This window comes from Micromesistius poutassou (assembly GCF_964030765.1).
Source record: "Micromesistius poutassou genome assembly, chromosome: 8".
Lineage (NCBI taxonomy): Eukaryota > Metazoa > Chordata > Actinopteri > Gadiformes > Gadidae > Micromesistius > Micromesistius poutassou.
Window position 1 is genome coordinate 15,016,832 of NC_140278.1, and position 17,500 is coordinate 15,034,331.

Sequence of the window (17,500 nt, forward strand, 5' to 3'; positions counted from 1 at the left end):
AGCATAACAGATTTGCTCCAGCTCTCTCTCTCTCACCAACAGAGTGAACAAATAAAAAAAAACTTTCAACCTCCGACGTCAGCTATCACCAAAAGTATAATCTAATTATGAAGGAATCACTATATGTGTATGGTAACATTACAATGGTCAAACACTCATGAAGTTATTTTAAATTGGAATGTTTTGGCTACCCTAATTTATATAATCTCCAGTTGTTTGGGTAGTCGACTCATCTAATGGTAAGTTAGCAAGTTAACGTAATGTTACTTATATTTTCTAGAATTAAATGAAATAACGTGAATAAACTTGAACAAACTTAATGTCAATAATACGTTAATACATTAACTCTTAAAGGGGTATTTCGGAATTTTGGACATCGGACCTGATTTCCAAGTGAGCCAGTGCATTCTTTATCATTGGAGACCGTTTTCAACATACTTCATTCAGTCCTTCTAGTTGCAGTAATCGCTGGTGCTAGGCTAGCGCAAGTTGAGAGGAACAGCTAGCCTGCCAATAAAAACAGTTTTACCCACTCCACAGTACACCCGAGGCAAACCAATTATAACGCCCGACTATCGATGTAAATGTCTGTGTTGATAGAACAATGTTAAAAATAAAACTATCCTTGTATCGCAATGATTGCATTACAATTGAGGGACTACTTTCTCAGCAGCGGCGGAATCTCACTTTGCTCCAGTGTAGCAACCAATTCACTACAGCACAACGTAAAAAGAGAAGCGCACTCCAGGTAATATCAGTCCGCCGCTACCGTAGCCTGCTTCCAACTACAGGGATTATAAACTAAATGCAATGCGATGAAAGAGTAGTTTTATTTCTAACATTATTCTATCAACACAGACATTTACATAGATAGTCTGGTGTTATAATCGGTTTGCCTCGGGTGTACTGTGGAGTGGGTAAAATGTTTTTTATTGGCAGGCTAGCAGTTCCCCTCGACTTGTGCTAGCCTAGCACCAGCGATTTCTGCAACTAGAAGGACTGAATGAAGTATGTTGAAAACGGTCTCCAAATAACGCACTGGCTCACTTGGAAATCAGGTCTGATGTCCAAAATTCCGAAATACCCCTTTAAGTGATTTCTGATAGATTTTCACCAGCATGATTGTGAAGACAACTCCCGTGTTTGCACGTTACTTCACAACGTCATCAAACTAAGGCCTTTCTTATTGTTTTGTTTGTTTAATGTCTAAATATTTTTGATACTTTGATACTACTACAAATTTTACATCCAAATGAGTCAGACTAAACTGCCTCATAAACCAATGCCAGATGGACAGCCCCAGTGACGGACTGGACGGTCTGGCATTTAGGCAGATGTTTGGGCCAGCCAATCACGGAGCGGCATGCTTGTCAGGTTCGCGGGGCCCCACATTATCTCTCGGCCCACTATCAAGCATTAATAGTGTTAAACGGCTTCAAGTCAGCCATTATCTCTAAATCCCTAGTCATACCACATACTTGGAAACTGATCAGTATTTATACCAGATATGAGTCTCTACTACACAGTCATGGTTACCCTCAATATTTACATCGGTCTACATTCTTTTGTAGCCTTATTCAATCAGATGTTTAAAAAGTGCATTGTTTGAAATTGAAATACAACAAATTTGCCTGTATTTTTTATTTTATTATTGGTTTACAAAAGTTATATGAAGCAATGACTTCTGGGAATTTCAAAACCGAACCAGACCACATCTGCGTGTTAGGGGGTTGTTGGAAGAGAGTCTGCTGAGGTTAAACTATGAATCGAGGAATTCAGCGACAGAAGGAGAGAAGGAGATTACTGTTGGCTGACAATGAAAGTCTCCTCTAAACAAGTACACAGAGAGACGTCAGAGCGTCAGAATTTGATGATGCCGCGGAGATAGAGGAAGATAGGCTACAGAAATAAACCTGTCCTGTTGAGCAAGAAATGTGCTACATGCATTGTGTAATCTGTTGCAATTTCCTTCTCCAGCAGTTAAACCTCTTCACCTGTGCCTACAACAATATATGGTTGGCATATAAATTCCTACTAACACTGTCATGTAGCCTACTCAAGTGGCATGCGAACTAACCACTCTTAATCGCCTAAGGACACGATTGTCACAGGATAATTTTGAGGCCTTTATGCTGATGGCGACAGAGAAAGAGGTCCTAATGAACTTGGATGCTGATGACGTGATAGACAGGGTTGCGGAGAAGAGCAAGCTCCTTTGCACCTTGTTAACTGCATGACGTTAATTAAGACACGTTTGTATTATGGAGTGGCTGCTCTGAAGATCTATTCTATTCTATTCTATTCTATTCTATATATATATATTTTTTTGGAGTTGTGCATTGATATATCCATGTTTTTGGTGCAGTCTTTATGCATATTATAGTTACTGTGTGTTCACACTGCACATTGAAACACATTCATCACCAATGGGGCTACAAAAGTGTGTGTTGTTTCCGTGCGTGTGAAGTTATATCTGTGTAGCGGGCACGTGCACGCGCGTGCGTGCGCCCCCGTGTGGGCCGCTGGTGGGTGAAAATGCCAGGGCCGTTTTTTAATCCCAGTCCGTCACTGGACAGCCCTCATGCCCCCTGTTGCTTTACATTAATCCCACATCATGATTGATTTTCAACTCAATGTCTGTCCACTATTAATCACGCTGGTTCTTCCCATTGTTTGGACTCACATGATTGAAGTTGGCTCACTTGCTTCAAAGGATGATCATGAATTTAGACGAAGCACTTAACGATATAAAGATGATTGGTAGGCAGGCAGCTGCAAGCAGCTAAGGGCACGTTGCAACGCCTGTCTCATTTCTTGGAATGGAGTGCCGTTTGCTATGTATGAGCAGCTTTTCTGCTCATTCTGTCTGTAAAGGGTTAAGTGTTTCATAGTGTTCTGAAGAGTTAGAATGCTTTACAGACTTGAAAGAGAGTTGCTCATGAATTTGTTCATGAATAGGCCATTCAATGGAGGGAATTGCGACTAACCACCCTGCTAGGGCGGGTACGTAAGCATCGCGTCGAGCCATAAAGAACTTCCACTCTCATCACGAGAGCTGCTACACTGTGCCTGTCTGACATGCAGCAAAATGCTAAAATACACTCAAGGTCTATTTTTGCGCACGTCAATGCGTCCATCTATGTATAAACTGTGTGTTTTCGAAGAAAGTAGGTATGTTTGTATGTCAATCAATTAAATAATATATAGATGAGTAGTTGTAGATGCATATTGCAGGGGGGGAAATAAATCCTCTTGTCTAAGAATAGGACTACATTGTTCCGTTGGATCCTACCTGGGTCTCATAGTTCTTGTTGTGGGTCTTCTTCCACATTTCCCAGGGGAGGTCAAACTCGGTGTCAAACATGGCCGCCGCCGTCAGGCAAAGGGAGGCGAGCAGCATACAGTTAAACATGTTTCCTATAGCAACAAGTAACACGGATGAACATTCAGTTATTTAATAAACCATCCCGTCCGTCATGTCAAACATTACTGTAATATCGACAATTCATTTTAAATACATTACAGGTATGAAATACGGAGAAACCAACCAAAGTAAGCTGTATGTGTTTGATCTGCTGCATCAGTGTTGTGCCGTGGTATGCCCCCCTGTTGTGAAATACGCCCCCTTGTAAAAAATGTTCCTGGATGTTTGGCCGAAATAAGTGAACATTGGCCATCAGTCAATAAAGTGACTTTTTTATCAAAGGAAGTGTGAGCTCACCCCCATTACTAAAGAGCTCAATGTGAGCGGTCCCCAGACCCCCAGCCCAGGGGCCCACCTCGGCTCTCCAAGACCGGCCCCTTCATAAAGAATCGTGAGGGGACATAGTTCACGACAGGGGTGCCTACTACGGCACAACACCGGCCTCCAGATAGCTAGGTAAACAGAGAAGTAGGCCATCTAATCATTACATTCGGCCCAAATCGGTATCAATAAATGCCTGCGACAGCCAGAGATACCGGATCTTCAGTTGTAAACAATCAAATCAGGGAAATGTTTACCTAAAGGACAGAAGAATGTATAAGGGGATCCTTGCTCCCTTGTGACCGGTTTACTCCAGGCACAAAGGTTAATGTTAGATAACACTAATAATAGGTAGGGCGGCTAGACAATACAAAGAATAGGAAACAAAGCTTAGATGATTAAAAGTATATAGCATATGGATTTTTCCATCACAAGAACTCAAGAGGCCTACATAAACTTGATAAACCGCATCCACCACAGCAAATGTTATGACCTTTTACAAAGCCATTACACACAGTTACAAAAATGAGATGGAAAGACTAATTCAAATTTAGATTCATTCGGTAGCGCACAGACAGAGGCAGAGACAGAGACAGAGACAGAGACACACACACACACACACACACACACACACACACACACACACACACACACACACACACACACACACACACACACACACACACACACACACACACACACACACACACACACACACACACACACACACACACACACACACACACAGTTTACAGTAAGAGGAAGTGGATACCGAAAACCTACTGCAGGTGGATCAGCAACACGTGTCAATGCCTCAAAGTGTCAACGCGCTAAAAGTGTGTGGTTAGGAGGGTGTGTGTGTATGAGAGAGAGTCACACCCCGAGTGCATATAACGATACAACATATATAAATACTGCATATTGGGATACATAACAGACAATATTCATAGCCAAAATTGTATCGCCATAATGTTCCTAAATCTTGGTTTTGCAGTGAAAATGCATAAAATATAAATTAAAGTAACCTATGAATGTGCGCGTTCACGTTGAAGGTCTTTCAGCCGTTTTTCATCTTTCATCCAGTTGAACTTACCTTGATAGAAAAGGGTCCAAGGACGCTAGGAAAGAGCGAGTTTGACAGGATTGTCTCTTTCCTTGTAAAGAGGCTTGCCTATTTATCGCGTTATGTTGTCACGTGGTTCAAGTCGTTTCTTCCGCCTGTCCTCGGATGAACAGTAACTTTTGGTGCCTGCCTGTCTTTGCGCTATTATTCTCAGCGTTAGCAGGGCTGCCAACTTCTGGGTTTTGGCCGGAGTGAGATACTGTAGAAGCTTGTAATGCATACCTTATAGCGGGGGGGGGGGGGGGTCTGGATTGTTGGGGGGGGAGTTTGGAAAGTATCTGCTGCATCAGTGTTGTGCCGTGGTATGCACCCTTGTTGTGAAATACGTCCCCTTGTAAAAAAAAAAAATCAATAAATTGAAATATTTATTTAACATGACATACAAAATAGTTTGATACAGTTTAATCATTAAAAGTAACAAAAGAGTGCTGACCAGAGCAAGAAAACAAAAGGCAAAGATCAAAAAGAGGGAGGAGGGAGGGAGATTTGAATGTAGACATGTTTCAACAGGAAGATGACCCATTGCCCTGCAATGTTGCCACTCACAAATTAAAACAGTGATTACAGACACTTAAGACCTCAACACACATTATTTAACTACATCTTAACACATCTTAACACTGGTAAAAAACATGATCTGTTAACAAAAAATGTTTCTAATCCAAACGCATCCTTTCAGGACAAATGTAATGCGAATTCAAAGTGCTTCAGAGAAATAAAAAAAAGACTAGAGAGACAAAGGTAAGGCACAACGAACATGACAAAACAGATTTCAATTAAAAAAAAAACATTTGCTCTCCTTTTGAATTAAAGATATAGATTATTTCTTAATCTTATTCCAGCAGATCAATTCCAGAATATTTCACATTCGTGTTCGTCAACGTTGGTCATCTGGACAACACGTCCTCCAGATGTCCTTCCCTGTTCTTTCCCGCCTTGCCCACGGGCGAAGAGACGCCCGGTCGTCCCCTCACATGATTGGATAGCTGGCCAGGTTGGCGATCCCGCAGAGGTTGCCACGGTTACGTGCCATCAGGATGTATCCCTTGTGGCCCCAGCTCTCGCCCCAACTGTCAACCGAAAAAAAAAAAAATCGAAAAAGAGAAAGAGGTGAAGGGTAGTGGAAGATGATGAAGAAGAGGAGGATGAGTTCAGTTCCGACGTCGCCAGAAGTCAAAAAGCTCACTCTGTGTCAATACAGGAACCACCAGGCCCCAACATCATCATGAGCATCATCATCATCATCATCATAGTCATCAACATCATCAGCTGCAGCACCATCACCAACTGCTACAGATCAAACCGCTGTCTTCTGTCCCATTACCAACCGCCAGCGCCACCTGATGCCCCCTGTCAGGGAAGGGGACACCCTGTCACCCCCCCGACCCCCCCCCCCCCACCCCTCACCTGTTCTTGATGATCCAGTACTTCTTGCCCTTGGCGGTGACTCCGTAGCCCACCGCCAACACGGCGTGATTGATGTCTTCGGCGTTGCAGTTGCTGTCGTAGTACACACCTGGAGGAACGACACGAGGAGGTGTTGAGGCATCTGTGACTCACTGGGTTGTGTCACCACAACAGACCTTCCTTTAATGATAACATGCTGGAGGTACCCTTCTCCCAGGATGATGTCGTTAATATGGTATCACTCACTCATTATCACCATTCAGCCGACTAGAAGATACAATGGGATACGACTATACGACCACAACATGCAAAGCAAGACATTTCCATTGAATGTATGGGATGTCAGTGATGTCACGTGACGCGCTACGCTTTCACTATCACGTCAAGTCTCGGCCACTTTAACCCAACGTGTCTTCCAGTGGTTTCAGAGTCGGCTCACTTAGCAGCGGGTACAGGCTTAGCCCGTTACACCCTCACCACAGAGAACATCCACCAGCCCATCCTCCCCTAATGCCACAGTGGACTGACCATGCTGGTAGAACTGGAAGGTGCCCAGGCCGGCGTCGATGCCCACGGACACGGGGCCTGCCTTGAAGAGGGCCACGGCCAGGGCCCTCTCGTCTCCCACGGGGACCTGCTTGTAGCCCTTACACTCAGCGGCCACGCCGGAGACGTTGAAGCCACACTGCTGGTCCTGCAGGCACCAGGAGACACAGGTCGTACAAACACAGGACACAGATTTTACGTAACATTTTTATGCAAAACATTTTTGCAAAAAATTGCATACATTGATGATCAAAAAAATTATAATGAATGTCCATTCCTCAGGTCAAGATGGGTTTATCTACAAAATAAACTAAAATGCTAGTCTGGAACTGAAGTCCACACTGCACATGTGTAAAGGTGTATATCTTACATATTTACATCTCAATGTTTTAATACACCATCTGATCCAAATAAATCATAACAAAACCACAGTCTGGGCCTTTCACAGATAAGATTAACAACAATAATAAGATGAACTTCCTCCTTTGGTGGAAAACAGAAGTGATTATGTTGCCCAAACTTTTTTAAACCTGTTTAAACCTGTTTAAACCCAACCACTTCCCTAAAGCGTTCAACAGCTGTGGGAACTGAAAAATTAACTTCTACAAATTGTTTTGATGAAGTGCAATTCTAACCTAAAATGCATGATTTTATGAAAGTTTAACTCATGACTAGGTCAAGAAAGGTCCATTTGTGCATTTTTCTTCTACTGTTCCTTAACTTAACTTGTTCCTAAAACTACTGTTCCTCACATAATTACTTTAAAATAATTATGTGTAAGACATCTTCTGACATCGCTCCATTTATTTGACTAATTCTACTGTGTACTAGTCCAATGAGGAGGAGAGAGACTGTTTGATTCAAGTCCTCCTGTTCTCCTGCACACAATAGCCACACGTTCTGACACATTTTCAGTTTAGTATTTTATTCTCAAATACCATTCATTGTTTATTATCTATTAAAACGCTGCAGTTTATATTATATTTAAGTAGGTTTTACACCAAAACTCAATTCCATTAAGGGAACGGCTTCCATAGCTGAAGAAGCGCAGGTATTGAGTAATAACCACGGTACCTGTCCAACGTAGGGGTAGGACTCTTCAGAGTCGATGCCTCCGTTCTGCATGACGTAGCTGAAGGCATTGGTCATGTAGCCTCCCCCGCAGCCGCTGTTCTCCTTCACACAGTCCACCAGGTTCTGGGGGCTCAGGTCCCGCAGGGTCCCCGTGGTCTTGGCCAGCTGGCCCTCCAGGGCCCCTGCTGAGCTGAATGCCCAGCAGGACCCACAGGAGCCCTGGAGAGAGTGGGAGGGGAGGATGGGGGAGGGGGTGGAGAAGGATGGAGGGAGGGAGGTGATGTTAATGAATAATAATAGCCCTTGAAACAATGCAGACGTAAATGCCAAATTGTGGACAGTGGAGTACTTCCATGTGTCCACTAGGGGACAGTATCTGACCGGTTAAAACTGGAGTTAGGCCACCTCTTCTCTATGACATAATAAGGTAATACACTTGAACCTTTTAATTGGTTTCCAGGTACGACTTGTGGGGACCTTAGAAGATATGGGCTGAATGGGAGCAGGTGGATGCCTTACTGAAATTAATAACAGCATACTGTTCCAACATGATGTGAAAAATGAAAGTGTGAAAATGAAAGTGAAAATATTTGTAGTTATGAGAACTGTCTGAGAATGAGGGTCATTATCTCTGGTAATGCATTTAATTGCATGCTCAACAAGATTACTTGTTATATTGAGCTTTTGATCCATTGTATTCTATTTTGTTTAGTTTGTTGCCGTGGAAACTCGCAGAAAAGGACTCCATTAGGAATCCTTGTTGGGCTCAGTGGTGGTAATTAATTATCTGCTCTTCAGAGAAAACAACCATAGCATTGTTTTCAAGGGGAGGATTGGCCACACACCCCCAGAGACGGAGACAAGTGGCTCTATCTTTACTCTGGCTTCTCGTCTCAATGAAGAGATCCATATGTGACTTAATTAAACAGCTCAGTTCACCTGATGCTGGTTTGAGATCTGAGGCGGCCAGCTTCTGCTCTGATGGTTTGTTAAATTGCTCAACACAACTCAATCCAAGCATCACAGAGGAAATGGAGAAACCACTGCAGTCTAACGGAATGCACCCAATCAATCTGCTGCATGATTCATGGGAAACTGGGAACAATGGTTGGGAGTGGGGACACATTCTTTTATTTTGTGTATTTAATTTGTATTGTTACATTGTATACAGTTTACAAAAGTAACATCTTAGAGTTAAAGTAGCCATCCACTTCAAATGAGCCGGTAAATGTTTCAATCGAACGTGTTGTATACTGACAACACATTAGATCGACAACACGTATACTCCAACAGCTGGAACCATGAACAAGAACATTCATTTTTTTATATTAGCCAAAAGCCTATTACAATCGCAATGCTAGGCTACTTGAACGAGACATAATGACCATCAGATTGCACGGCATGCCGCTAGGTTTAATTTGCCTGATGGCAGAACAGCACAGATGTCGGAGCCACAATCCAATCTAGGAACCTGATGTCCTGCTGAACTCAACGCACCTTTATTAAATATGTAAACAGAGCCTCACTCTCCAATCCACTCATTACAACTAATTATGCTTATTATCAAAAACAATTTTGCTGTTGTCAAAGCTAATAAGCGGGCAAAAGAGAAAGAGAGAGTGATATGTGCTTATCTCGCCAAGGCTTCATGAATGCAGCACATCAGGGATAATTTGTTTTCAGGACAATGGACAATGCTGGATGTGAACACCCACCAAAGAGTTTCAAATCCAAGATCTGTTTAAATGACCAAGAGCAGTATTCACAACTTTACTAAGGGAGATGGCCGTCCTATTCATGTCTGCTGGTACTCATAACTCACATTATATATTCTGTCTCTCGCGCTCTCTTTCTCTCACACTCTCTCTCTCTCTCTCTCTCTCTCTCTCTCTCGACATAATCTAGACAACCTGCTGCTAAAAAGCCCCACACAACCTTTAACCTCTGCCCCTAAGCCCCACTGACCTGGTTTTTGACGGAGGTCACCATGCCCTTCTTGCGGTAGTCGACGGACTTGGGCAGCTTCTCCTGCTTGTCATCGAAGGCGGCAGTGAAGGTCCGGTCTCTGTTCAGCGGCACCAGCAGACCCATCATCTTCTCAGACACCTCTTCGGATGTCTGGGGGGGCGAGAGACACAGAGAGAGAGAGAGAGAGTGTGAGATTGGATTTGATCAATGCACTCACTGCCTCTGACCACTACTAGAAGTGATTTAAGATACTGGATGACATCCTTATGCTTCCCTGTACTGTAAAATGATCTGTACGTGATTATTGATATCATATTGTGCTAGGAATACAAATTCCCCTTTATAAACAACAAATGACGTAACGTAACAAATGATGTTGAACAACGATCAGATAGAACTTCTTACATACTGTTATGCATTATGCTAGTATCATTGAGTATGGTCATCCCTAACACCCATGTCTTTATTAAATAGTGCAGAACAATTTAGAGTTGATCTTATGATCTCAAGGTTTCTCATCCTCACTCATCAGAACGACAAGACCTGCCTTCCTGTGGTTGATCCTCTTTCATTTCACTGAAACGCATCTCACCCGAAACCCCATTGATTCCTTCCACACTCTTCTTTACACATAACCGCCCTCGTAAAGATGACACCCCACGCGTAAATAACCCCATAGTGTTAATGAAACCCAGTCCAAACCCCTACAGTCAAATAATACAGACTTCGACTTAGATGCTATATATCAGCAGTACTGTACCAACCCCTTCTCTTCACACCGGCATGTGGAAACACGCCGTTACTCAGGACCTGCACTGACACATAAATCACTACGGCTGATTTAACGGCAGCCATGACCCAGCCCCCGGGCTCCAGGTGTGCCCGTGGTTGGCATAGGGACCGGCCCGGGCGTCCACAAGTCACGCAAAGAACACCCAGATGGGTTCTTGTCTGGCCCAGCTTAGGGGCCTGGCTCTGCCTTTGCTGCCCTTGTATTTTTCAAGCCTACAAGTGTATTGTGACACACTTTTTGGAGGATAGAGATTACTGGGTTGCAACACTGACCCAAAATACTGGGGGTCACCCCCCTACCCCCTAGGGGGGCGGGGGGATTACAGAGAGACTAGAATATAGAGCAGCAGACCGGGTTGTTACAAATACATCACATATCGCAGTGTGTGTGTGTGTGTGGTGTGTGTGGTGTGTGTGTGTGTGTGTGTGTGTGTGTGTGTGTGTGTGTGTGTGGTGTGTGTGTGTGTGAGCATGTTCTCCTCACCATGTCTCCCAGGTGGTTCATGCCCAACTCGTAGGAGTGCATTCCCAGGGCGGCCTCCTCGTTGTGGGCCGCGATCATGCGGGAGTTCTTCTCCCAGACAGCCCTCCGGATCCCCTCCTCATCCTGGGACCAGACACGTATAACACACAGAGGAACAGACACACAGAGGGACAGACACACACAACACACAGAGGGACAGACACACAGAGCACACAGAGGGACAGACACACACAACACACAGAGGGACAGACACACACAACACACAGAGGGACAGACACACAGAGGGACAGACACACACAACACACAGAGGGACAGACACACACAACACACAGAGGGACAGACACACACAACACACAGAGGGACAGACACACAGAGCACACAGAGGGACAGACACACAGAGGGACAGACACACACAACACACAGAGGGACAGACACACACAACACACAGAGGGACAGACACACAACACACAGAGGGACAGACAGAGGGACATACACACACAACACACAGAGGGACAGACACACAGAGGGACAGACACACAGAGGGACAGACACACAGAGGAACAGACACACACAACACACAGAGGGACAGACACAGAGCACACAGAGGGACAGACACACACAACACACAGAGGGACAGACACAGAGCACACAGAGGGACAGACACACACAACACACAGAGGGACAGACACACAGAGCACACAGAGGGACAGACACACAGAGGGACAGACACACACAACACACAGAGGGACAGACACACACAACACACAGAGGGACAGACACACAACACACAGAGGGACAGACAGAGGGACATACACACACAACACACAGAGGGACAGACACACAGAGCACACAGAGGGACAGACACACAACACACAGAGGGACAGACAGAGGGACAGACACACACAACACACAGAGGGACAGACACACACAACACACAGAGGGACAGACACACACAACACACAGAGGGACAGACACACACAACACACAGAGGGACAGACACGTCAACAGGCTGCAAAACTGATTTTAATTCTGCTGGTTCCACCTGCCAGACAACTAAATAACTGTCTAACCAACTAACTATATATCTAACTATCTAACTGGCTAACTCACTCACTCACTCACTCAACAAATGTTGCTTACAGCTAGCTGTTGGTGAGTGAATGCATGCATGAATGGGTGAACAGCAGAAATGAAATGTTAATGTTGTCCATTACAGACCCTGTTTTCTGTTCCAGCCTTGTTCTCACCTCCACCGGCCAGGACAAACAGAAACATCACACTCACATATAATTATAGGAATATGAGTTTAGAATCATAACAATTAATATAATTATATTCATAATAGCAATTTGCTAACCTCTCAGGGAGATGATTTAGTCATTAGTCATTATTTAGATTTTCACACTTAGCATAACACCGTTTCACTGTGAAAATGTGTGATCAAAATAGCATAACCACACAACATTGTAACAATGTAACAATCACTGTTGTGGCTCTTTGCACTGCTCCCCTTCATGTGATTGTTCTTGCATGTCGCCTCATACGCTGTCAGTGTCTACTGATGGTGTTTGGAAGCAGCAGCGACATCTGAGCTATGGGAAACACAGATAGTGTGGCCGCGGGACTGCAGAACAAACCGTGTTCCACTCTCAATTCCCCATTAACATAAGCACCGCGAACACAGCGCGTCTTAATCTCCATCACACTAATGGAAAATGCAAAATCTGGGGAGAGACGCTGGTTCTGTTACAAGGCTATCAGATCGAGTGGTGGAGCTACAACGTGTCTGAAAGGGCCCAGGCGCACCATGGATTTGTACGACCGATAAGTCCCCTGCCGCCAACCGCAACACTGGGCGGCAGTTGGCCCGGGCTGGAACCTGGTTATATGTGGCAGAACACGTGCTTTTGTGGGCTGTGCACAATCACACACACTCCCGGGCCCCACAGACACACACACACACAGGAAACGTATGAACACGCGTGACGATTTACACATGCAAAGTCAATACTAGAGACTGACCCCTGGAGATGGAGGTAAACACAGACACACGCACGCACACAGACACACACCCGCACACCTACACACATGCACACATTCATACACACACAATGGAGAGGCAAAACATAATCATGTCTAGACATAGTGTTCTGTATAACCTTGAGCGGGCCGCACACTGCCACACACACACACACACACCACACACAGAGACACACAGACACACATCAACACAGACAAACACACACACACACACACACATTTAGGAAAGAGAAATGTTTGTTAAAGGGAAAGTGTAACCACTGTTTTTGGTTTAAGAGCATCTTTAATGTCAGAGATTCTCCTCTACTTTACTTCAGGCTAGGGGTCAGTGGATAGGAATATGCTGAATGTGTGTGTGTGTGTGTGTGTGTGTGTGTGTGTGTGTGTGTGTGTGTGTGTGTGGAAGTTTGTGGTGTATGTATGTGTGTGTGTGTGTGTGTGTGTGTGTGTGTGTGTGTGTGTGTGTGTGTGTGTGCTCATGTTTGTGAAAAGAGCGATCAAGATAAAAAGGAGTTTGTGCCAGTTGCAATATTCTGACCAATGACATAATAAAATGCTGTACATTATTTGAATGTTAAAGAAACATAAGTAAAAAATACGATCAACAATGCTTATGCAGAGCAGGCCTATCATAAAACGATGTGATAAATCACAGAATTAGAGAATTGAGGACAACCTAAGCAGGGAATGAACTAGTTAAATGCTGTTATCACTTCATGTGTGGTTCTTCCTCAAATTGATGGAGCGCTTCGAGGCATTCCAATTTTTTTTTATATATATATATATATATATATATTAAAATGTATATAGATTATTATATATATATATATGCAATGAGAAAAATCTGACACACTGAGCTAGGAATAGACAGACATACAGACAACAGGCGGGAAGACAGACAGGCATACTTAATTCCATACAGACAGAGAGATAGAGTGACACAGAGACAGTGAGTCAAACACACATGCATGCGCATGCACACGCACACACACACACACACACACACACACACACACACACACACACACACACACACACACACACACACCCACACACACACACACACACACACGCGCACACACACACACACACACACACACTCAAACATGTTTGCTGGTAAACTGGCACAGAGAGAGAGAGAGAGAGAGAGAGAGAGAGAGAGAGAGAGAGAGAGAGAGAGAGAGAGAGAGAGAGGGAGGCTGGGAGAGATGGAGGGGGGAAGAGAAGGGGTGTGTGAGTGACCCACAAAAATAGTTAGAACAAAGAGAGGAAGAAATAGAAATGCATCACCATGTGGCATGAGGCATAAAAGCAGATGTGCACAAACACACACACACACACACACACACACACACACACACACACACACACAGACAAACACATAAACAGACTACACACACACACACACTGACCAGGTGGTTGTAATCCCTGCGGTGTGTGATCTTCCACTGGTCCCACTGGGCATCAAGCGTGACCTCGTCCAGCGGGTGACCCAGAGCCGCCCCCGCCAGCATCAACGCGCACAAACACAGCAGCATTCTGGGAAAACAGCAGCCACAGAGGACACGTAAACAACCTGATGAATAATATATGTAACTCAATGGTTACAAGTAAAGTACAAAGACAAATGCCTATGCGTTATTGGCCTTCTATTGTTCCAATGAACAGCCACGTGAAGACATTGAAGTACAGGGTAAGCTACTAGAGACATAATGCACACAAGTGCGATATCTGCGTAGGCCTACTACGCACTTTTTTTTTTCCAGCCAGTATGTGGGTCAGAAGAACGGACGCTGCGTGGTAGTTATGGGGTTGATCTGAAGCAGCTCTTCATCTGTTTTGCATTAAGTTTCCCCAAATAAATCTCTACCTTTTACGTTCTTGCAATTGCTATCTAGTTTACGCAAATATATATTAAATGTCACTGTTTACTTCGCACCAAAGTGGTGAAATACTGCGAGTTACACACGCGCACACACACAGACCGGGATCCTGTTGGTGCGGAACATTCCTGAGGTTTGGGGTTTTCCTTAAGTCGCTGTCAGCGAAAAAACGATCGGGTTTACCGTTGAACTTTATCAGTTTTACAATGCATGGAAAGAATTACCGAGAAATGACACAAACATCTTCACTAAATGAGTCTGTACACTTTGCACGTCCACAAGTTCGCTTTGACTTACCTTTGGTTCAGAGGTGGGACGGTGGATAATGAATGATGACGTTGAGGTTGAACGTTGGGAGCTTGGAGCCTGCTGTCCTTTCTGCTGAAGTGGCTCAGTGGGTGAGTTTATATACTTGTAATTTGAGGAAGTAAAAATGGGAGCTCCGGGTTTGGGAAGTTAGAAGTATACGGGGGAAGGGGGGGGGGGGCACATCTGGATTCTCGCAGCAGGATGACTAACCAGATTTTTTTTTATTTCAGCACTACATACAACGACCGTTGTATGTATCATAAAGTGTATTTGTTCGTTTGTGTTCATTTGTACATTGTTCATTAGCAAATATAGGCCTACGGACCTACCAAAGTCAAACAGTGAGTGTGTGTATTGTTCTGCTTTTCGTGTTAGGCCTGTGTTGTCCTGCACTGTTTTTGTTGCTTCTGTAAAATCATATTACTTTTATCCTTTAGAGGAAAGACAAAATATGTCTGTAAAAATGATAAAAATATATTCTCGGCTTTACACAAGGCTTTAAAAAAAAACCAATAATAACAAGTGGAGACTGGTCTGGTATCTAAAGGTTAAATGGGAAAAAAAACAGGCCACACTTTGTATTTTCCTATTTCCTATCATCCGGTAAGAGCTTTTAGAGACTGAATGGCAAAGTTTGAGGCTTTATTGTCATTAATCCAGTGCAATCCAGTATTTCCCTACGGGGCAGGACAATATGTATTACAAATAGGGCTACATAATGAAGTCCACATCATGGAAATTCATGCAAATAATCAATGAGTAAAATGATCATTAATCCCATCAGTTGTTCAGGGATGCTATAAACATACAAATGATTTATTTAACTATTTATTAAACTACTTCCCTATTGCTTTAGTCAACAGTATGGCCTTTGTGTGTCAGGGATGTGTGCGTGTCTGTGTGTGTGTGTGTGTGTGTGTGTAAATATAAACAGGTATGAACATGTCTTATGACCACCCAAGATATAGAGTCACATGCCATGCGGATATGTCACCGGCTAAATGTGGCTACATCGCGTGTAGGCATACATCATATTTCTCGTTTCCCTTCCTCATGTCATTCGTTGAAAGGATGTTCATGAAGTTGTGTTATTCTTCCTCCACAGTGCTTGATGACGTCTCGATGCAGTGCTTGGTTTTCGGTGTGGACATTAGCCTTGTTCTTAACATCTATTATTTAAATATTAAGTTATTAAGTGCACACTTTTATCTAAAGCATTTCGCAATGAGTTTATTTACAGGGAGGTGCTATGATATCATGCCCAAGGATTCCTACTGGTAGACTCCGGGGAAATTGGGAATCAAACCCAGGACCTTTGACTGGGAACCCCCTAGCCACTTCTACACTGTCGTACTCCCAATTGGTTCATATCACAAAAAAAGTAATATTCATTATATAAGGTGATTCAGTAAATCCTTGATATTTAAGATCCAAATGACAAATGATAAAATACACATTGGCTCATATTAATAACACCTATATAAGGCTCATAATATAATATGTATAGAAGTACATTTTCTTGTATAGAACTGTAATTCAAACTGAACTGTAATTATTATCAGTCGAGCTAGTAACATATGTGATGATCTCAGGGCTTGGAAACGCGGTGACTATCCTTTTGCAGGCAGATCAATACTTCATGATGGGATGGTGGGGGGTTACAGGGTTACAGAGTTGTGGGGGGGCAGGGTGAGGAGGGGGGGCAGGGTGAGGGGGGTATTTCGCTGAACCAGGGAGGCCTGGATCAGCACTTCCAAAAGGTCAAGGACATCTTTTTGATGCCCTGGCCCCGCAGATGCACATCGCCTCTTTAATGATACGCTCTCGTCAATAACGTGTCGCTGTCTATGAAAGCAGAGGGATAGAGAGATAGAGAGAGAACAAGAGGGACAGAGAGAGAGCAAGAGAGAGAGAGAGAAAGAGAGAGAGACACACACAGATAGAGAGACAGAGAGGGACAGAGAAACAGAGAGACAGAGAGAGAGAGTGAGACAGCGAGAGAGACAGAGAGCGAGAGAGAGACAGAGAGCGAGAGAGAGAAAGAGAGAGAGAGAGAGACTGACAGCGAGAGAGACAGAGAGCGAGAGAGAGACACAGAGAGACAGAGAGAGAGACAGTCAAAAAGATAT

General features: G+C 43.9%; 2 protein-coding genes across 3 annotated transcripts in view; both read right to left on the reverse strand.

Annotated features, from left to right (window-relative positions):
• The window catches only part of ctss2.1 (cathepsin S, ortholog2, tandem duplicate 1), an 11,842-nt gene extending 6,820 nt beyond the window's left edge, over positions 1–5,022 (reverse strand). The window contains exons 1-2 of one of the 2 annotated variants that reach the window (XM_084472062.1): positions 4,771–5,022; positions 3,293–3,417 (exon numbers count right to left, since the gene is read on the reverse strand). In XM_084472062.1, coding sequence (XP_084328188.1) covers positions 3,293–3,412 — 120 coding nt within the window. In that variant the 5' untranslated portion in view covers positions 3,413–3,417; positions 4,771–5,022. The remainder of the gene's footprint in view (positions 1–3,292; positions 3,418–4,770) is intronic. The other variant, XM_084472061.1, reaches the window with a different exon arrangement.
• A 198-nt stretch (positions 5,023–5,220) lies between these two features.
• Positions 5,221–15,438, reverse strand: ctsk (cathepsin K). The gene is made up of 8 exons (XM_084472064.1): positions 15,360–15,438; positions 14,592–14,718; positions 11,140–11,262; positions 9,861–10,013; positions 7,896–8,114; positions 6,804–6,969; positions 6,276–6,384; positions 5,221–5,938 (listed from the first exon to the last, which is right to left on the reverse strand). The coding sequence occupies exons 2-8, from the start codon at positions 14,715–14,717 to the stop codon at positions 5,839–5,841; spliced, it is 996 nt and encodes a 331-aa protein (XP_084328190.1). The 5' UTR covers position 14,718; positions 15,360–15,438; the 3' UTR covers positions 5,221–5,838.
• Positions 15,439–17,500: the final 2,062 nt, after the last annotated feature.